Below are 16,567 nucleotides of genomic sequence, written 5' to 3' on the forward strand. Positions count from 1 at the left end.
GTATGTCACAATTTCCATTTTAAAAACAGCTACGGGGCTTCCCTGGTGGCGCAGTGGTTGAGAGTCCACCTGCGGATGCAGGGGACACGGGTTCATGCCCCGGTCTGGGAAGATCCCACATGCCACGGAGCGGCTGGGCCCGTGAGCAATGGCCGCTGAGCCTGTGCGTCCAGAGCCTGTGCTCCGCAACGGGAGAGGCCACAACAGTGAGAGGCCCGCGTACCACAAAAAACAAAACAAAACAAAACAAAACACACAGCCACGGACAGTTGTTCAAACTTATGGTCTCCGGGCCTGAAACCTGAAAACCAAACTCAGCACATATGAGTCTTAACAACGGGAGGAAAAACAAGCTAAATAAAACCTTTCTCTCCCAAGAATGAACGCTAATGCAAACTATGGGCTCTGGGTGATGATGTGTCAGTGTAGGTTCATCAACTGTAAGAAATGCACTGCACTGGTGGGGATGTCAATAGTGTGGGAAGCTGTGCATGTGTGGGGACAGGGGTTTATGAGAAATCTCTTACCTTCCCCTTGGTTTGCTGTAAACCTTAAACTACTCCAAAAAAATATAGTCTTAATAAAAAAAATCCACATGCTTTCTCTTTCATCCATTCATTCAGTAAACAACCTTTGGGTGCCCACCAGGACCACACTATGGCTTTCCTTGGGCCACCAGGATCTACTATGGAAGAATCATACTTAGCTGGAGCCCATATACTCCTATTATCCATAGCAGTCACTGTTCTAGTGCGAACTCAGCCAAAGACCAGTTACATCAGACAGGACATATATAATTATTTTTACCATAAGGCAAAAATTTGCAATAAGACTAAAACTATGGGCTGCTTCTATAAGAATAGACCCAATTGCCCACATGCAGGATTAGAGTTGATTCCTGATCAACAAAGGTGGTGAATAATGAGGTCCTGATCGTTCTGTGGATAAAGGCAATACTGCCATAACCTCCAAACAACAGTCCATGAACGAATTCACCTTCTTTCACAAGGTATGGCCCTTTTTACCCACACTGTTGACAACGGACTCACAGATGCTCAGAGACCCTAAATCTCAGCAGTGCTACTGCGCGTGAAGCACAGCGAAGTGGTCACCTGGCCGTTCCAACTCGGTCACTGCTCATCCCTCCACGGGCAGACCCACTTCTTCCGCTACATCTGCCTCAGCACCGCCCACCGGGGACCCCGGCCAGGCTCCCGACAGGGCCCCTCCTGCCGTCCCCCAGACCCATCCATCCTCTCCCCTCTCAAATTGCCAGATTAACACTCGGAAGCTCTGCTGGCGTCCCTGGTCTAAAACCTTCCATGACTCCCCTTCGCCTAAACGATAAAGCCCGAACTCCCAACCCTGGGTTATGGCTTGAATTCTCTGTCACCCCCAGAATGTTGGAGTCCGAATCCCAGTACCTGGGAATGTGGCCTTATTTGGAGGTAGGGTTTTAGAGGGGTAAGCAAGTTACCATGAGAGCATCTGGGTGGGCCCTAGCCCTCATAAATAGGGGGAATGTGGACAGAGACATACAGGGAGACGGTGACCATCTACAAGCCAAGGGGAGAGGCCGGGAACAGAGGCCCCTGCACAGCCCTCAGAGGGACCAGCCCTGCGGACACCAAGACTTACTCCTCCCTTCACCCCCTCCTCCAGGCCCTGGCTAACATCCTCTCTTGGCCTCTGCTGGTATCCTCTCCCATATGCATATATTTTCAACTGGAACCTGCCTTCAAAGCCCTGCTAGGATGTCACCACCTACAAACAAGTTCTCAGATTCCTCCTGGCTGGAAATAGTTTCCTCCACCTCTGAACATCCTCAGCTGTTTGTGCTTCTCTCATTGCAATTCTCTTGCCTATCTTTTACTTTGTAATTATTTCTGTTTATGTCTCATTTCACCTACTGGACATGAACTTCTGGAGGGCAAGAGAGAGGTCGGGTTCCTTGCTGTGTCCCCATGGGGCCTAGTCCTGGGCCAGACAGAGGCCGTGCCCAAAAATATTTGTTTAATGAAACCAAGGAACAAAGACTCTTCAAATAATAAGCCTACTTTAACCCTTCTCAGCTTTGTGCCAATTCGAAATGATGTATGCTAATTACGCAGCCTCAATCCAACATTTCCCGGGGCGAAAATGTGCAACGTGTTTTTCTTACTCCATTATGTTTTATCCAGCATTCTACATCTGTTATGTATTTACCATCTCAATGGGTCTTCAGAAAAATCAGAGCAGTAACCTTACTATCAGTATAAATGAGTTTCCACACTGTATTTCACCAGGAGTCCTCAGCTATAAAACAACTGTATACAAATGGTGGTGGACACATACAAAGGAATCCTACTGAGCAATAATAAGTAACCAGCTATCGTTCCATAGTACAACATGGATGTACCTTAACATAACCATGCTGAATGAAAAAACCTAACGTGACACCACAGACTGTATGACTCGACATAAATCTCTAGAAAATGCAAACTCACCTGCGGTGATGGAAAACAGTTCATCAGTTACCTGAGGAGGGAATGTGTGTGGGCAGCTGGAGGAAAGGATTACAAAGGGGTGTGAGGACATTCTTGGGGGTGATGGAGATGCTCCATATCCTGGTGTGATGTTGGTTTCACAGGTACAGACACATGTTAAATTATACAACTTTAAATATGTACAGTTCATGTAAATTATACCTCCATAAAGCTGTTTTATATATATATGTACATTTTGTATATAATATATGTATTTTATATATAAACATATATTTTATATATAACATACACCTTATATATATATTTTTATGCATTCAGGTACTTTAAAATCTCATCAGGGACTTCCCTGGTGGCACAGTGGTTACGAATCCACCTGCCAATGCAGGAGACACAGGTTCGAGCCCTGGTCAGGGAAGATCCCACACGCTGCGGAGCAAGTAAGCCCATGTGCCACAGCTACTGAGCCACAACAACTGAGCCCATGTGCCACAACTACTGAAGCCCGCGTGCCTAGAGCTTGTGCTCCCAATAAGAGAAGCCACCGCAATGTGAAGCCTGCACAGCGCAACGAAGAGTAGTCCCCGCTCGCTGCAACCAGAGAAAAGCCTGTGTGCACAGCAACAAAGACCCAACGCAGCCAAAAATAAAATAAATTTAAAAAGAAAAAAATCTCATCAGAATTGCAAAAGCAAAGTGCTAGATAGTCTTGACTATCTGATTATATATCTCAGTGAAGAGAAAACCCAAACCAGCATTATTAAGTCTTTTTCAGAGTTTCAAAATGAGGATTTAACTAAAGTTTTGTTGTTTTTGTTTTATTTTAATGTATCAGATTACTGTTCAGACACACAACCAATTGTTTTATCTACTGGGAACTCAGGCCTAATATTTATTTTTGTACTTTTGAAGGTATGGACCAGTGATTAAGGAAAATAAAACAGAATTTTCCTTTTTATAGCCACCTTCAAATTGCCATTTTGTGTAAAATAACACAAAACGTCAAAAGATGTAGATGAATATTTTAGACATATGACAAAGAGTGGCTCCTCACCAGGATGGTTATTTCCCACTGTCGATTCTGCTAAGCAGGGCTTAGAGGGCGCCATGCAAATTGGTTCAGGAAACAAGCCATGAATGGTATTTCTGCCTTCCCTCCCTCCTGCACCGTCAGTGAGCAGGGAGTCTGGGTTACATCTTGCTAGCTGTCTTCTGCAGTGATGCAACAGAACGGCTCCCAGATACCTTGAGAGTGGCCAGAAGATGATGCAACATGTTGGGATGAGAACAGGCACATCGTTTATCATGACGGAGCCAGGGCCCTGACGCTGCACTGTGGTCCTGGAAAGCTGCTGCCCGAGCAGACAGCAGCTGGGGCATCTCCAAGGTGGGCCACCTGATGTATAAACCAGGCCTGAGCACCATCAGGGCCACGGCTGGCCTAGAGATTCTGTAATGTTCGAAATAGCCAGAAAGGCTCGCGATGCCTCCCTGCGCAAGGCCGTCATCCCCCCAGCATGTGAGAGCTTTTGGGGTTGAAACCAACAAGAGCCAGAGAATCACATTATTGGTGAAAAGATCTCTAGTGAAGGGCTGGATTGTGAAACTCGTCCCCGCCCTGAGCTCTGTTGCAATCACCACCACAGCTTTCGGGCTCCGCTTTCAAGATACACGGAAAAGCTTCAGTTAGCAGAACACAAGTGGCATTTTCACCACCATGGTTTAGAAAAAAAAAATCTAGGTACTTCTCTCACGATCCTTTAACAGCATCCGGGCTGGGCAGATGCAGGGAAGCAGCTTTCAGCAAGAGGGAAATCTCTAGTACCTCGTAACAGACCATGAGCAAATCTCAGAAAAGATAATCTAGTAAAGCCCACACATTCGAGTGACCCTAACCATCACAAATGTGGAGAAAGATGGGAGAACGACGGGAAAAGCTGAGAAGTCTCACGGCAAATTCCCTTTCGTCAGAAGATCAGCTTGAGAAGACCTCATCTAAACTACCTGTCTCAAATTTCTTTGAACCAAATGCTCAGCAAAATACACTGTCCTGAAAGGCTGATGCTGCAAAGAATGATTTTTAGGCGTATTCCTTAATCTTCTAATATTATTTTAGGTGGAAAAAAAAAAAAAAAGCAGCAGCTGGGTCCTGACACACCCAGAAAATTTGCTTCCACAGCATTTTCAAACCAGGAATTTGGTTCGTTTGAAACCTCCCTACTTTTTTTCAGCACCCATCACCACTTTAAAACAGGAAGGAAAGAAGAAAACTTATTGGTGAGCTTCGTTTTCATCATTTCATTATTTTTTCTCCAGTGGGAACTGCTGTCATACTGAAAACTACTCTGTTCCTCTCTTGATCCTTGCAGGAAAATCGTTCGTCAGGCAAAGCCACGCTCATGTCGTTTTATCAAGTGGGTCATTGTTATTTTTAAGTCCAGAAAAGTGCCTCATCAAGCAGAGAAGCAGTTAATTCTGAGTAGTGAAACAGTCATGTAACCAACCATAAATCAGAACATTTGGGTGACAGTCTGGAAGTAATCTGAACACTGGCAGTCTGTCAGTTTACGGTTTTAAAAAAAAGTATGTAAAACCCTGGGTAACTGTCATACACAGTACCTGCCTCATTATTCACACTCAGTAAACATGAATAACATCTTAATGTTCCCAGCACAAGGAAGAGGGGTTTTTCCAAGAGCAAAGAATTAAAACAGCGTGTTCTTGGCTGGATGCAAGATGGCCTGGGGCTCAGCGAAGGCATCCCTGAACACCCAGCTGACCTGGCTCTACGGCCCCGCCATGGACACCCAAACGCCTGCAGAACCAGGAACCAAGGTTCCCACGGCAACCAGAGCACTTATTTAAATCGACTGTAACCGCTTACGTGCTTTCCCCAAAGACACTCTATGAGGGGCTCTGCTTCCAAAACAACCTCTGGGTTTAACTTCACATTGAAAAGTCGATTTCAATCATTTCATTTTCTTAATTATTATCTTAGGTCACTGAATGTACTTATTTCATTCTTAAGCACCTCAGCCGTTCTCTAACTTGGCGGGAAAGTCAAAGTCTTCGAAGAGGAGACCACCCGAGAAGCAACAAATCCAAACAGTGAGAACACGGGGTGTTCGTTAGACATGGCTGGTGACAGCTCGGTCACCTCCCCCATAATGTAGAGATGAGGAAAACGCGCCTCAGAGAGGCTGAGTTACTAGCCTGAAGTCACACAGCTCAGCGGTGGTAGAGGTCGGGCCAGAAGCCGCATTTTCTATCTCCTCTTCCAGAACACATTGGCCACACCAGCCAGCCTCGAGGGACTACCTCAGGGGACACCTGCCCCCTGACCTTCCCCCGCCATCTCCCCTTTTCTCGCTGTCTCAGAACTTTAATTCAATGACCAAGTGCCAAAGTGGTGGAATCACGGATCGTTGGAGGAAGACCGGTTAATGGGAATAACATGAGGTTTCACAAAAACAAACTCTTTTCCTTAAGGCCATAACCGCTATGTGAATCCTATTCATTCTTCTCCAAGATAAGAAAGCTAGAAAGTATAGCCCATAAGCATAAAGTTCTTTTTCCAAGACCTCAGTCTCTGCCCTACCTAATCTCCTGTCTGAGCTTGTGATGAGAATAAAATAAAATAATGAACGTGAAAATGTTCTGGAAACACCAAAGGGCTCTACAAACACAGCATCTTATCTACTGGGACCCCAGGAGGAGGAAAAGAGGAAAAAAAGCAAAAGAGCAAAGCCACTTGAAAGGAAGGCCTGAGAAGCCCAGGGAGGCAGAAAAGGCTGGTAAGGACAGGGACCCGAAGAGGGGGAGGCAGCAGGGCCCTAAGCAGCTCTAGGCACCTCTGTGCAGGTACTCCTTCCCCAGGGCTTGATTTGGGGTCCCTCGGTACCAAGGAGCAAGCGCTCGTCACGGCCAACGAATCACAAGACGTTGGCTAAAAAACAGAAGGAAGAGACACTCTCAAAGCTATACACACAAAAGGCACATTTTGAATCGAAAGGAATTCTCTTTCTAGAGACATAAAACACGTAGAATTGGCTCTAGAAGATGTAAGTCCTCATTTCGCCCCCCCCCCCGCCGCAATCTCAAGTGTTTTTCTCTTTTTAAGCTTTTCCTGGCTGAGATTGCTCCCTAATAGAAAACGTTTCTTCCAAATGAATGACCATCTGCTCCCCCTAGAATCTAAGGGTTAGAGGAGTTTTGGAAACTCGGCACTCGGAACTCACACCTGCTGCAAATTCACAAATTCTCCCTCTGTGTTATCACAGCAGCAAAGGCTCCTCGAGTGGGCCTCACCCAGCTCCCCTGCCTGACTGATGAGATTTTTTTTTTTAAGAGCTATTAGGAAAAATTTCACCAAGACTCCACACACCCAAGAAAGGGGGTGGGGGCCGGGCTGGGTGGATGCTGATAAACCCCAGTGAGTTTGCAGTATCAGAGGGAAGTGAATACAGGGGAATAACCCTGCCTTACATCTGGGGTCCTCCGTGTTCTTACCAGCGAGACGCCCTGCACACTGGACGCCCCCGAACGCCTCAAATACTAACAGCAGTCAGCTGGACCAAGCTGAGTGGGAGGGTCCAGGAAGGAGAAGAAAGACAGTGCTGTTTTCCACCAGCGGTGCACCCAAGCATGGCCAGCCCACGTGGAGGGGGGCTCTAAGGGAGCTCAGGCCCTCCCCTCCCCCTCCCATCACACCAGAGCTGTCAGTGCCACAGCATCACACATGGTCGCGCACACACACACACCCCCTCGGGCCGCTCCTCAGAGGGTGTGGGTTTAGACAGCAAGGGGTGCAGGGGTGTGGGGTGGGAAGAGCCTAAGGCTTAGAAATAACAGACCTGGTTTTGGGTCCAGGCTCTGCTACTTCCTGACTACATGCCCTCCTGTAAAATTGGAATAATGCCCCGGGGTTGCTGTAAAGACGGAAGATAAGGAACATAAAGGGGCTCATCACGTTACAAGGATGTGCTCTGGGGAAAGATTCTCACCAAGTCAGCCCTGGACACTGTATCAATCCTCCCAAGAACATCAACCTGCCCAATTCCCACCCCACAGGAAGAATTCTAAGTCGCCCACATCCCCATGTCTCCCAAAAGGTGTCCCTAAAACCAGCCCATGACCAAGACAGACCCTCTCCATGCTCAGGTGCCGCTGCGGAGACCCCAGACTCGGATGTGGATCCCCAAGGACCATCCCAAGTGCTACGTGGTGGGTGTGTGTGGGGCAGTGTGACAGTGACAGTCTACCAAACGGGCGGAGCTGCCAGAGGTTTTTTTTTTTTTTTTTTTTTACAATGAATCAGAAAAACTCTTCAATGCAATGAAATTTTAAAAGATTTATGCCTTCCTTAACGTGGAAGTGTAAAGTGAAACAATGATCTCAGAGGGAGAAAAAGTCCTTAGATCCATCTTAAGAATTAGGAGTAAATGGTAAATCATGACCCAACTTTATGCTACTTTAGAGTCTACAGCAGCTGCCCTTCCTCCTCAGCGGATAATTATCACCAGATAATTCCCCTCATCTCCTCTTCAGGTCCGATCAGCCACCCTTAGGAATTAGCTGAGGGAAGACAAAGCGGTGTCTGTCGACACAATCGTGTGCTTTGGGGATCCAGACCGCTCCTCACATCTAGTGCGCAAGAGACACAGACCGACAGAGAGAGCCCTCATTTTAAATTCCTAGTGACAGAAAAGTCTTCATAAGAATTAAGAATTCTCTGCACACAAGAATGGTATCACTACCTCACAAGCATCAGGACACGAGATTGCCTCTCACCTCTGCGGCCTCTCCCGTTGCGGAGCACAGGCTCCGGACGCGCAGGCTCAGCGGCCATGGCTCACGGGCCCAGCTGCTCCGCGGCACGCGGGATCCTCCCGGACCGGGGCACGAATCCGTGTCCCCTGCATCGGCAGGCGGACTCTCAACCACTGCGCCACCAGGGAAGCCCAGGACACGAGCTTTGAATGGTTTTTCTGGAAGCATACTTTTACCTCCATCCCCCCGTGACAAGTTTCAAGGTGGTGGCTCAGCCGGGGGGCACAGGTGTGGCTTCCCCAATGTCTCAAGCTCCACCACTCCCGCCTCCCTAGTAGTATCCTTTAAACAACCAGCCTAACAACCCAAACAAAGAAAGCAAATCGGCCAGTGTTTTCATAACATAAGAAACTGCACAGCATGGTGGACAGTGTGAAAAATGATGTGGTCCACTGTATCCTCACAAATGACCCCCGGGAAAGGGAGTAAAGCACATGGGCGTGAACACACGTGCACATGCTTGCACACAGACCAACGATGCTCACTCACTTTGATATGGGAATTGCCTTCCGTGAAAGAAGCTGGAAATGTTCCTAGTAGTTGAGCAGTGTGCTAGCGACAGAAGGCACACACTCAAATACACACACATACACACTCTCTCTCTCTCTGTGTCTGTCTGTCTCTCTCTATTGTTACAGGGACAGAGGCTGGTCCACAAAGGCCAGGTCTGGAGGCAGCTCAGCCACTTACCTGTCAGGTGACCACAGGAAAGTCAGGGAACTTCTTGCCTTGTTTATTCATTGGTAAAATGGGGACAGTGGTATTCATCTTGAAGGGATGTTGCAAGAATTAAACTAACATATGGAATGAACAGCCTTAACACAGTGCCTGACACACAGAAGGTTCTTTACGGCTTCAGGAAAGTGATTACTCAAAATGTCCACAAATCACACAGAAACCCTCTCTGCTCCCAGTTTCACATGACGACACCCAAATTCACAGTCTGGAATCTAAGTCTCTCCATATATGCAAACGAAGCATCGTCTAAGCCTTCTGGAAGCACAGCCGTGCTAGGTCCCCACAGCCCATGGTGGCTGAGCGCCCAACGCCTCACCGAGCTCGGAAGTTCTCCTCTTGTTGCAGGACTTCCCCATCGAACCCCTCGTTTCCCTGACGATTTCCCCTCAGTCTCAGAGCATATTCAGTCTCTCCCTTTGGCTTTTTCACTTTTGTCCTAAAACATGCCGAGTTTTCTAATTCTTCACCTGCTCAACTTCCTTTTTCCACCAAAACCTTTGCAACACATTTGATTCCTGGTAAAGGGGTTTCCTCACGACCCACACCCTGAATCTCACCCAAGTTACAAGGCCTATACCCCCCGCTGACCTGAAGTTGCCTCCTTCTACATAAGCAAATCTTCCTGCTGCCTAAAAGCCCTGGCCTTTCTGGACCCCTCGGCGTTCCGGGCTTCTCCTCCCGGGGTCTCTAAGATGGAGCTCCCTCCTCTGAAGTCTTGGCTTTGCTCTCTCTCCTCTCCTGGCTTCTCTTCCTCCGTTCCCTCCACCGCCCCTAACAATTCAGCTCTGCTCCGACTCTGTGAAGTCCTCACGGGCTCCTCCTACCTGCTTCTCCCAGACACTCGACGGTCACCAGCGGCTAAACTTCACTCCTCACTCAAGCATCTTGCCAGCCTCCATGCCTGCACGTCCCACACCCGGAAAGGATCCCTCAGTGACTCCAGGCTGAGTTTCCCAAGAACCTTCACTTCCACAGGTCTCAGGTTCTAAGGATCAAATAATGAAAACCTGACAACACCTGTGAATTGAGAGGAGTTACTCAGGCTCCTGGGCTCTTCAGTAACACCTGGGAAATTCCGTGTTCAATGCCCCTTCCAACCAGAGACACAGGCAGTGTGACAGCACTGCGCCCTCCGACAGGTTACACAACTCAGTGTGACAGAGAGCAATTCAATTCTGACCTCATGCTCTGCCTACAGCAAGTGGGGGATCTCTTCTAAGTTTCTGCTTGTTTTGTTGGGAAGGGGGGTTGTTTGTTTGTTTTTGCTTAACAGGAATTATCCCTTCCCCGTTTCAGTTCTCACCCCAGCCCATGTGCAATGATCCAGGGACCACTACCACCTCATAGGCTTGAAGGCTCATCTACTGCCTTCTGACATAAGGTTTCCTGCAGCACAAGTTGCATTCTGTCCCTCTGCTTTGCCAAAGACAGATCCGCCTACTGGCTATTCTTTGCTGTAAAGACAACTGTGCTCTGAGACAATCAGTTTATTCTTAGGGGAAAACAGTTAATTTCAACCATCACATGCGTTCCCCAACAGCCACTGATTCACATCAGCTCATCCTCTGATATCTGGCTTACACAAAAACACAAAGACTTGCCAGATGACAACTGAATGAACGTGATGTATGTAACAAAATCTGTACTCCGTTGCTTCACTTCCTCTTTTTTTTTTTTTTTTTAAGACAGTGAAACCTTTATAAGGAAGAAGATTAATTCTTCCCTTGGTCTTTAAGGACCATTCTCTCCTGACAACCACTTAGCTGAATCCCCCAAATCTAACTTGAAAAAACAACAATCGCACACTTTCAAGCAAGTTGTTCCTGGGGACTTTAGAAATCTACAACACCTACAACTGAAGAGGTCAGTTTTTTTTTTTAATTTTTTTGCCGTATGTGGGCCTCTCACTATTGTGGCCTCTCCCGCTGCGGAGCACAGCCACTCCGCGGCATGTGGGATCTTCCCGCACCGGGGCACGAACCCGTGTCCCCTGCATCGGCAGGCGGACTCCCAACCACTGCGCCACCAGGGAAGCCCAAGAGGTCAGTTTTATGGGGACATTTGGACAAAACTCGCCTGTTCTAGAACACTGGCTAGAGCAAACCTCTCAGCTAATCCTACATGTAAGTTTTCAGCAGTATACATTTTGGAATCTTCTCTGTGCCCCAGAACACACAATATGGATCTAATTAGGTCCAGCTGCTTTACGTTAGTAATAAAACTGAAAGAAAAAGAGAGAGAGAAGTGGAGGTCGGTGGCTTTGTTCGTCCCCTCCTATGCCCGGCGATGGCCAGGCCGGTGCATCCTCAACGCTGACTCCAGGCAAAACACGCTCCTTAAATACCCCAGCGAGCCTGGTACCCTGCTCAGCGCTCAAACCTTTCAGCTGCTGAGTTTTCACCCGCTGGAAGAGATTTACTGAGCGGCTGGAGCCCAGCGCTCTGACCCCACCCCCGCGGCCCCGGCGAGCCCCGCCCGCCCCTCGGCTCCCGGGACTTACACGAGCGCGGACGGACAGGGCATCTGGTTCCAGGCACAGTTGTACTGAGCCTGAATAAAACTCTCACTTCCTTCCAGCACCGAGCAGCTCACGTTCTTGTTCACGATGTAGGCGCACCAGTTCCTGGGGTGGAGAGAGAGGGAGAAGGGCACGGTATAAACCGGGAGAAAAATGAGGCTGGGGGAGACGGGACGAGCCGACCCGGCGGCTGACCGCGCGAGGGTCGGGGAGCCCGTCGTCCTCGCGGAGGCGGGAGCACGACCAGCAGATATTCGGACGGTGCGCGGGTGCGCCTTTGGAGAGAGTGCACCTTTATCCCACAAAAGACAGACGGGAAGAGCCCCCACGGCCCCAGGGGCCCCAGTAATTCCCGGGGGGAGTTTCCTGATTGCCCTGCTCTGCGGGACACTCCCTGCGCCCCACGGCCCCGGAGGCAGCACTGCTGGAGGCGAGGGCGAGGTTGCCCAGGACGCCCCGCGCCGGCCGCGGAGCGCGCGGCCACCGCGGAAGAGGCGCCGCCCCGGCAGCCCGAGGGGGAACCCCGGCTGCGGCTCCTCGCCTCGGCAGGGCAGCTTCGGGGCCGGCGGCCGGTCGGGGAAGGGCAGGCGGGGGCCCACGGCTGTGGGCCGTCCTGGGGCAAGGAGAGGCCGCGCACTTACTTGTTCCTGGCGCTGGGCCGCGCGGGGTGCCTGGGCTGAGGGTCGGCGTGGCACAGCCCTGCGCCGCCCAGGGCCAGCAGCGCCAGCGCCCAGAGACAGGGCGCGCGGGGCCGGGGCCGTGTCCGCTGCCACATTCTGTGCGCGGCGGGCGCGACCAGCCGGCCGGATCCGGAGCGCGGGTCGGGCGAGCGCCGGGAGGTTGCGGGCTGCCCGGGCGCGGCCGAAGGCAGGAGGCTCGGGCGCTGCGCGGCGCCCCCACCCGCGCTGCGCGGCCGCCCCCTGCGGCTTCTCGCTCCCACTTCTCCTTTTCCGCCCCGTGCTCCCGCGCTTCTCCCCCTCAGTGACGCACAGGTCCCCCCGGGTGCCGCCCTCTTTATTTCACTTCCCTCTCCGGAACATGACTCTCGCTCCACCACGTCTGTCTCCAGTCCTCTTGCTTCTCGGCAGGGGGTTGTGGGGGGTGAAAGGGCTGTAGGGTTTGGGAGAAGGGTCTCTGTTACAGAATTTCCAATTACTCATTCCTTTGGTCTCATCCCAGGAGCGGGGCAACTCCGCCTCCCACCTTCCAGCAGGCGCGCCCGGCCCCTCGGGAAGGGCCGCCGTCAGCGAGTCTGGCGGTCCACACGTCGGGCCTGGGTGCCGGCTTCCCAGGGCGAAGGAGGAACATCTTTATCAGTCCTTTATCGGATTCCGATTTCCTCCTCTGGCAAGACGCGGCCATTCCTCCGCATTTGAACTTGAGAGTTTAGGGGAAATGAACGCGGGTCCCCTTTTCTTTCTTTCCCTTACGCATCCATTAAATAGTTTCTAAGTCAACGTGCGGGGCAGCAGGGGACACTGGAAGCGACAGCCCCACAACTTCCCAGCAGATTCTGAAGCACAGCATCCGGCTCTAGTATACAGATCATCTCTCGCAGCCTCTGCTTCTGATGTCCTATTCTGAACTTTCTTTTTCTATCAATATTAAAGACATTTACCCCACAACAATCGCCTTTGCTTCTAGACATTTCAGACACTGCTAGACATTTGTCGTTTCACTTGCTTGCATATTTTCTGCCTATTTTTGGGGGGCAGTTTTCAATCCTGTTATTTAATATGATTATATAATGAGCCATAATTATAATTTACCATAGATCTTAAATTTTCCTTTAAAAATACTACTTAATGGCTGTATAATATTCCATTTTATTTCTGCCTATTTTTGAGTTACACTAATCTCTACCAATTTCTTTTGGGGATGAAGCAACTCTGCAGAAGAATGTTACATAAAATCCCCACTGGAGTGTTGTGTTCTTGGGGTGAGGAGAGAACTATATATTGATATTTGAGTTAACTTACTGCATCTAATGAACCGGAGTGGGGTTATTTGTAGACTGCATAGATTAACTGCAATATCTGTGAGTTGACGGGACACTGTTGGCTGTGAATTGTGATGTGGGCCATAATAACACTTTGCTATGTTCCCTACTGCAACTAGATGAAACTAGTGGTCCATTTTACTGGATATGCTTTGATGATGTTGTAGGGCCTTTTGATTTGCAAACAGAAGAAAATTCCCTAAGTAGAAACTTCACAAGAGCGAAGCAGAAAAATATACCCTGTAAGGACATAGTCTGTCCATGAACTCTCTAAATGGAAGATCATGCAAATAATGGACTGATGTCATCCCAGCCTTCGAAAGAGCCACCCTGAGGGGGAAGGAACAGAAAGGGATAAAAAGCTGTCTTGCATAACCCTATCTCTATCTTTCTGTGTGGCTTCCCTATCCTTCCCATCCTAACACCACTTTTGTCCATGAAGTGTCATAGGGAAGAAGCAGAGCACAGAAATGAAGGAGAGGGACAGAAGGGAAAAAATGGAGGAAACACACAAGTTGTGTATGTCTACAGCTGACAGCTAACAAACCACAACTTCTCTTAAATACTGGTAATTCTCAAACTTGAGAGTGGGTCAGACTAATCAAATCACATCTGGTTTTTTCATTGACTCAAAGTTATACCGGGAAGCTGTCTTCCAGTCCAAGAGTTGGAGGACCAACTTTTTATTGAGATGACCACGACACCAAATTTAATCAGCTATAAATGGCATTTATCAGTAAATAAATGTTATTCTGAGAATCTGTTACGTGCGAGGCACCTTGCAAAAATAGTAAGTCATGGGTGAGTGAACACAGACGGGGGGCTGTGTTTACAGAGCTCCCAGGCCTTCCTGTGCAACGAACCATGTGATGTTTCTGATGTGCAGTCAGATAAGTTAGACAATATTTGTCCCATGCGTCTCTCTAGACACATCTCCACGGGTACCCACTGTGGGGCTGCTCTGGGAAGATGGAAGACTTGAGGCCAAGATCTCAAAAGACCCTTTTCTTTTTTTCTTCTCTAGCCAGAGGAAGGGACTCTTCAGACTCAGGAAACAGAGAGACTTCCAGAAGAAGCAAAGCAGGAGAGGCTTCCTGAGGAGAGAGTGGAAGCACCTCAAGAAACAGTCTAACTGGGCAGATCATCTGGTCCCAGTCATAAGCAACAAAGTGGAAATGATTGGCAGAATGCTGCAAGTGTGAATTCTTTATAAGCCACCAACTTCCTCAAATAAGCACTTGAAAGCTGTCAGTTTCCTGTAACAATCCAAAGTAATTTCTTTCTCTTTTAAAACAAACATGCCCCATAGTGACTTATATTCTTGATTGTGTCACCAACTTACTGAACCGAACTTGGGTCTGCTCTCCCAATGAGCAGCAAAGCCAATCTACTGATACTGGGTTGTGGTGAAGGAAAGTACAGCATTTATTGCAGGGCACCAAGCAAGGAAAACAGGCAGCTCATGCTCAAAAGACCCGAACTCCCCTTTGGCTTTCAGGGAAGGATTTTAAAGGCAACATCTGGGGTGAGGGTCGCAGGATGTGTGATCAGCTCGTGGACTTTCTTTTGATTGGTTGGTGGGGAGGTAACAGAGTGATGTGGCAGGAACCTTAAGCATCAGTCCTCTGGTTCCACGTGCTTATGGTCAGCATCCTCCACCTGGGTTGGGGGGGGGGTGTCTTAGTTCCTGCAGAACAACTCAAAAATATGTGTCAGATTGTTGTGTACATCCCTTGAGGAGGAACTAGGACTCTGTTTTATTGCTCAACTATTGTTTAAGCTACCATTACTTTTCTTGCTTGACTGCTTTTCCTTTGTTTCTGAATTCCCTCACTTCTCTAATTAGTAACTGCTTGAGTCTGCTCTTTGGAACGCAGGCAAGGCCTGAGAGACTAAAGCCTTTTTCTCTACAAAGAAGAAACAGGGAACACAGAGGGGCTTTTGTACCCAGGGAGGAATCACAGGGTCCTGCTAGGTTTCAATCTCCACTTTTCTTTTTTTCTTTTTTTTAAAAATAAATTTATTTATTTATTTTTGGCTGTGTTGGGTCTTCGTTGCTGGGCACGGGCTTTCTCTAGTTGTGGCGAGTGGGGGCTACTCTCCATTGAGGTGCACGGGCTTCTCATTGCGGTGGCTTCTCTTGTTGCGGAGCACAGGCTCTAGGCACGCAGGCTTCAGTAGTTGTGGCACATGGGCTTAGTTGCTCCATGGCATGTGGGATCTTCCCGGACCAGGGCTCGAACCTGTGTCCCCTGCATTGGCAGGTGGATTCTTAACCACTGCGCCACCAAGGAAGCCCTCCACTTTTCTTGATATGCCTCAGTCCTGAGTGGAACAGGGGCTGGACAAGAAAGGGAATAAGGTTTTGTTTATTTATTTATTTTTGGCTGCACGCGGGCTTTCTCTAGTTGCGGTGAGCGGGAGCTACTCTTCGTTGCGGTGTGCGGGTTTCTCATTGCAGTGGCTTCTCTTGTTGCGGAGCACGGGCTCTAGGCACGCGGGCTTCCGTAGTTGTGGCACACGGGCTCAGTAGTTGTGGTTCGCAGGCTCTACAGTGCAGGCTCAGTAGTTGTGGTGCATGGGCTTAGTTGCTCCGTGGCATGTGGGATCCTCCCGGATCAGAGCTCGAACCTGTGTCCCCTGCATTGGCAGGTGGATTCCTAACCACTGCACCACCAGGGAAGTCGCAAGAAAGGGAATAAGATTTTGGATAGAGAGGATAATCATAAACTCAGTAGGGGAATTCGGATTTAGGGGGACTCAGTCCCATTAACTAAAGCAAAAATGCAAAATAGAACTATTTCATAAAATCCATTCCTTCACTATTGGTCATGATAAAAGAGCTCATCAGGCTCTGTACTTGGGGGGTACTTCTCGTGAAGCAGTGAGCCTGCTGGATCCCTACCACACCCAGACGCCCTTCAGTTGCCTGGAGGAGGAGAGTGGGTGATCATTACAGAGGCAGCAGGCGGGTTCATTGCCTCCACCCCACCACCAGTC

General features: G+C 49.1%; 1 protein-coding gene and 1 long non-coding RNA gene across 2 annotated transcripts in view; one reads left to right on the top strand and one right to left on the bottom strand.

The window, feature by feature from the left end:
• The window catches only part of EMILIN2 (elastin microfibril interfacer 2), a 50,784-nt gene extending 38,289 nt beyond the window's left edge, over window positions 1-12,495 (bottom strand). The window contains exons 1-2 of the mRNA XM_022551258.2: window positions 12,210-12,495; window positions 11,551-11,673 (exon numbers count right to left, since the gene is read on the bottom strand). Of these exons, the coding sequence (XP_022406966.2) occupies window positions 11,551-11,673; window positions 12,210-12,343 (257 nt within the window). The 5' untranslated portion in view covers window positions 12,344-12,495. The remainder of the gene's footprint in view (window positions 1-11,550; window positions 11,674-12,209) is intronic.
• On the top strand, window positions 10,442-14,885 carry LOC111162944 (uncharacterized). The gene is made up of 2 exons (XR_016387591.1): window positions 10,442-10,913; window positions 14,592-14,885. It is a non-coding gene; the product is annotated as an uncharacterized LOC111162944 (long non-coding RNA).
• The last annotated feature ends 1,682 nt before the right edge of the window (window positions 14,886-16,567 follow it).

This window comes from Delphinapterus leucas, chromosome 14, assembly GCF_059928025.1.
Source record: "Delphinapterus leucas isolate spDelLeu-1000000601 "Yukka" chromosome 14, BTC_Dleu_Yukka2, whole genome shotgun sequence".
NCBI lineage: Eukaryota > Metazoa > Chordata > Mammalia > Artiodactyla > Monodontidae > Delphinapterus > Delphinapterus leucas.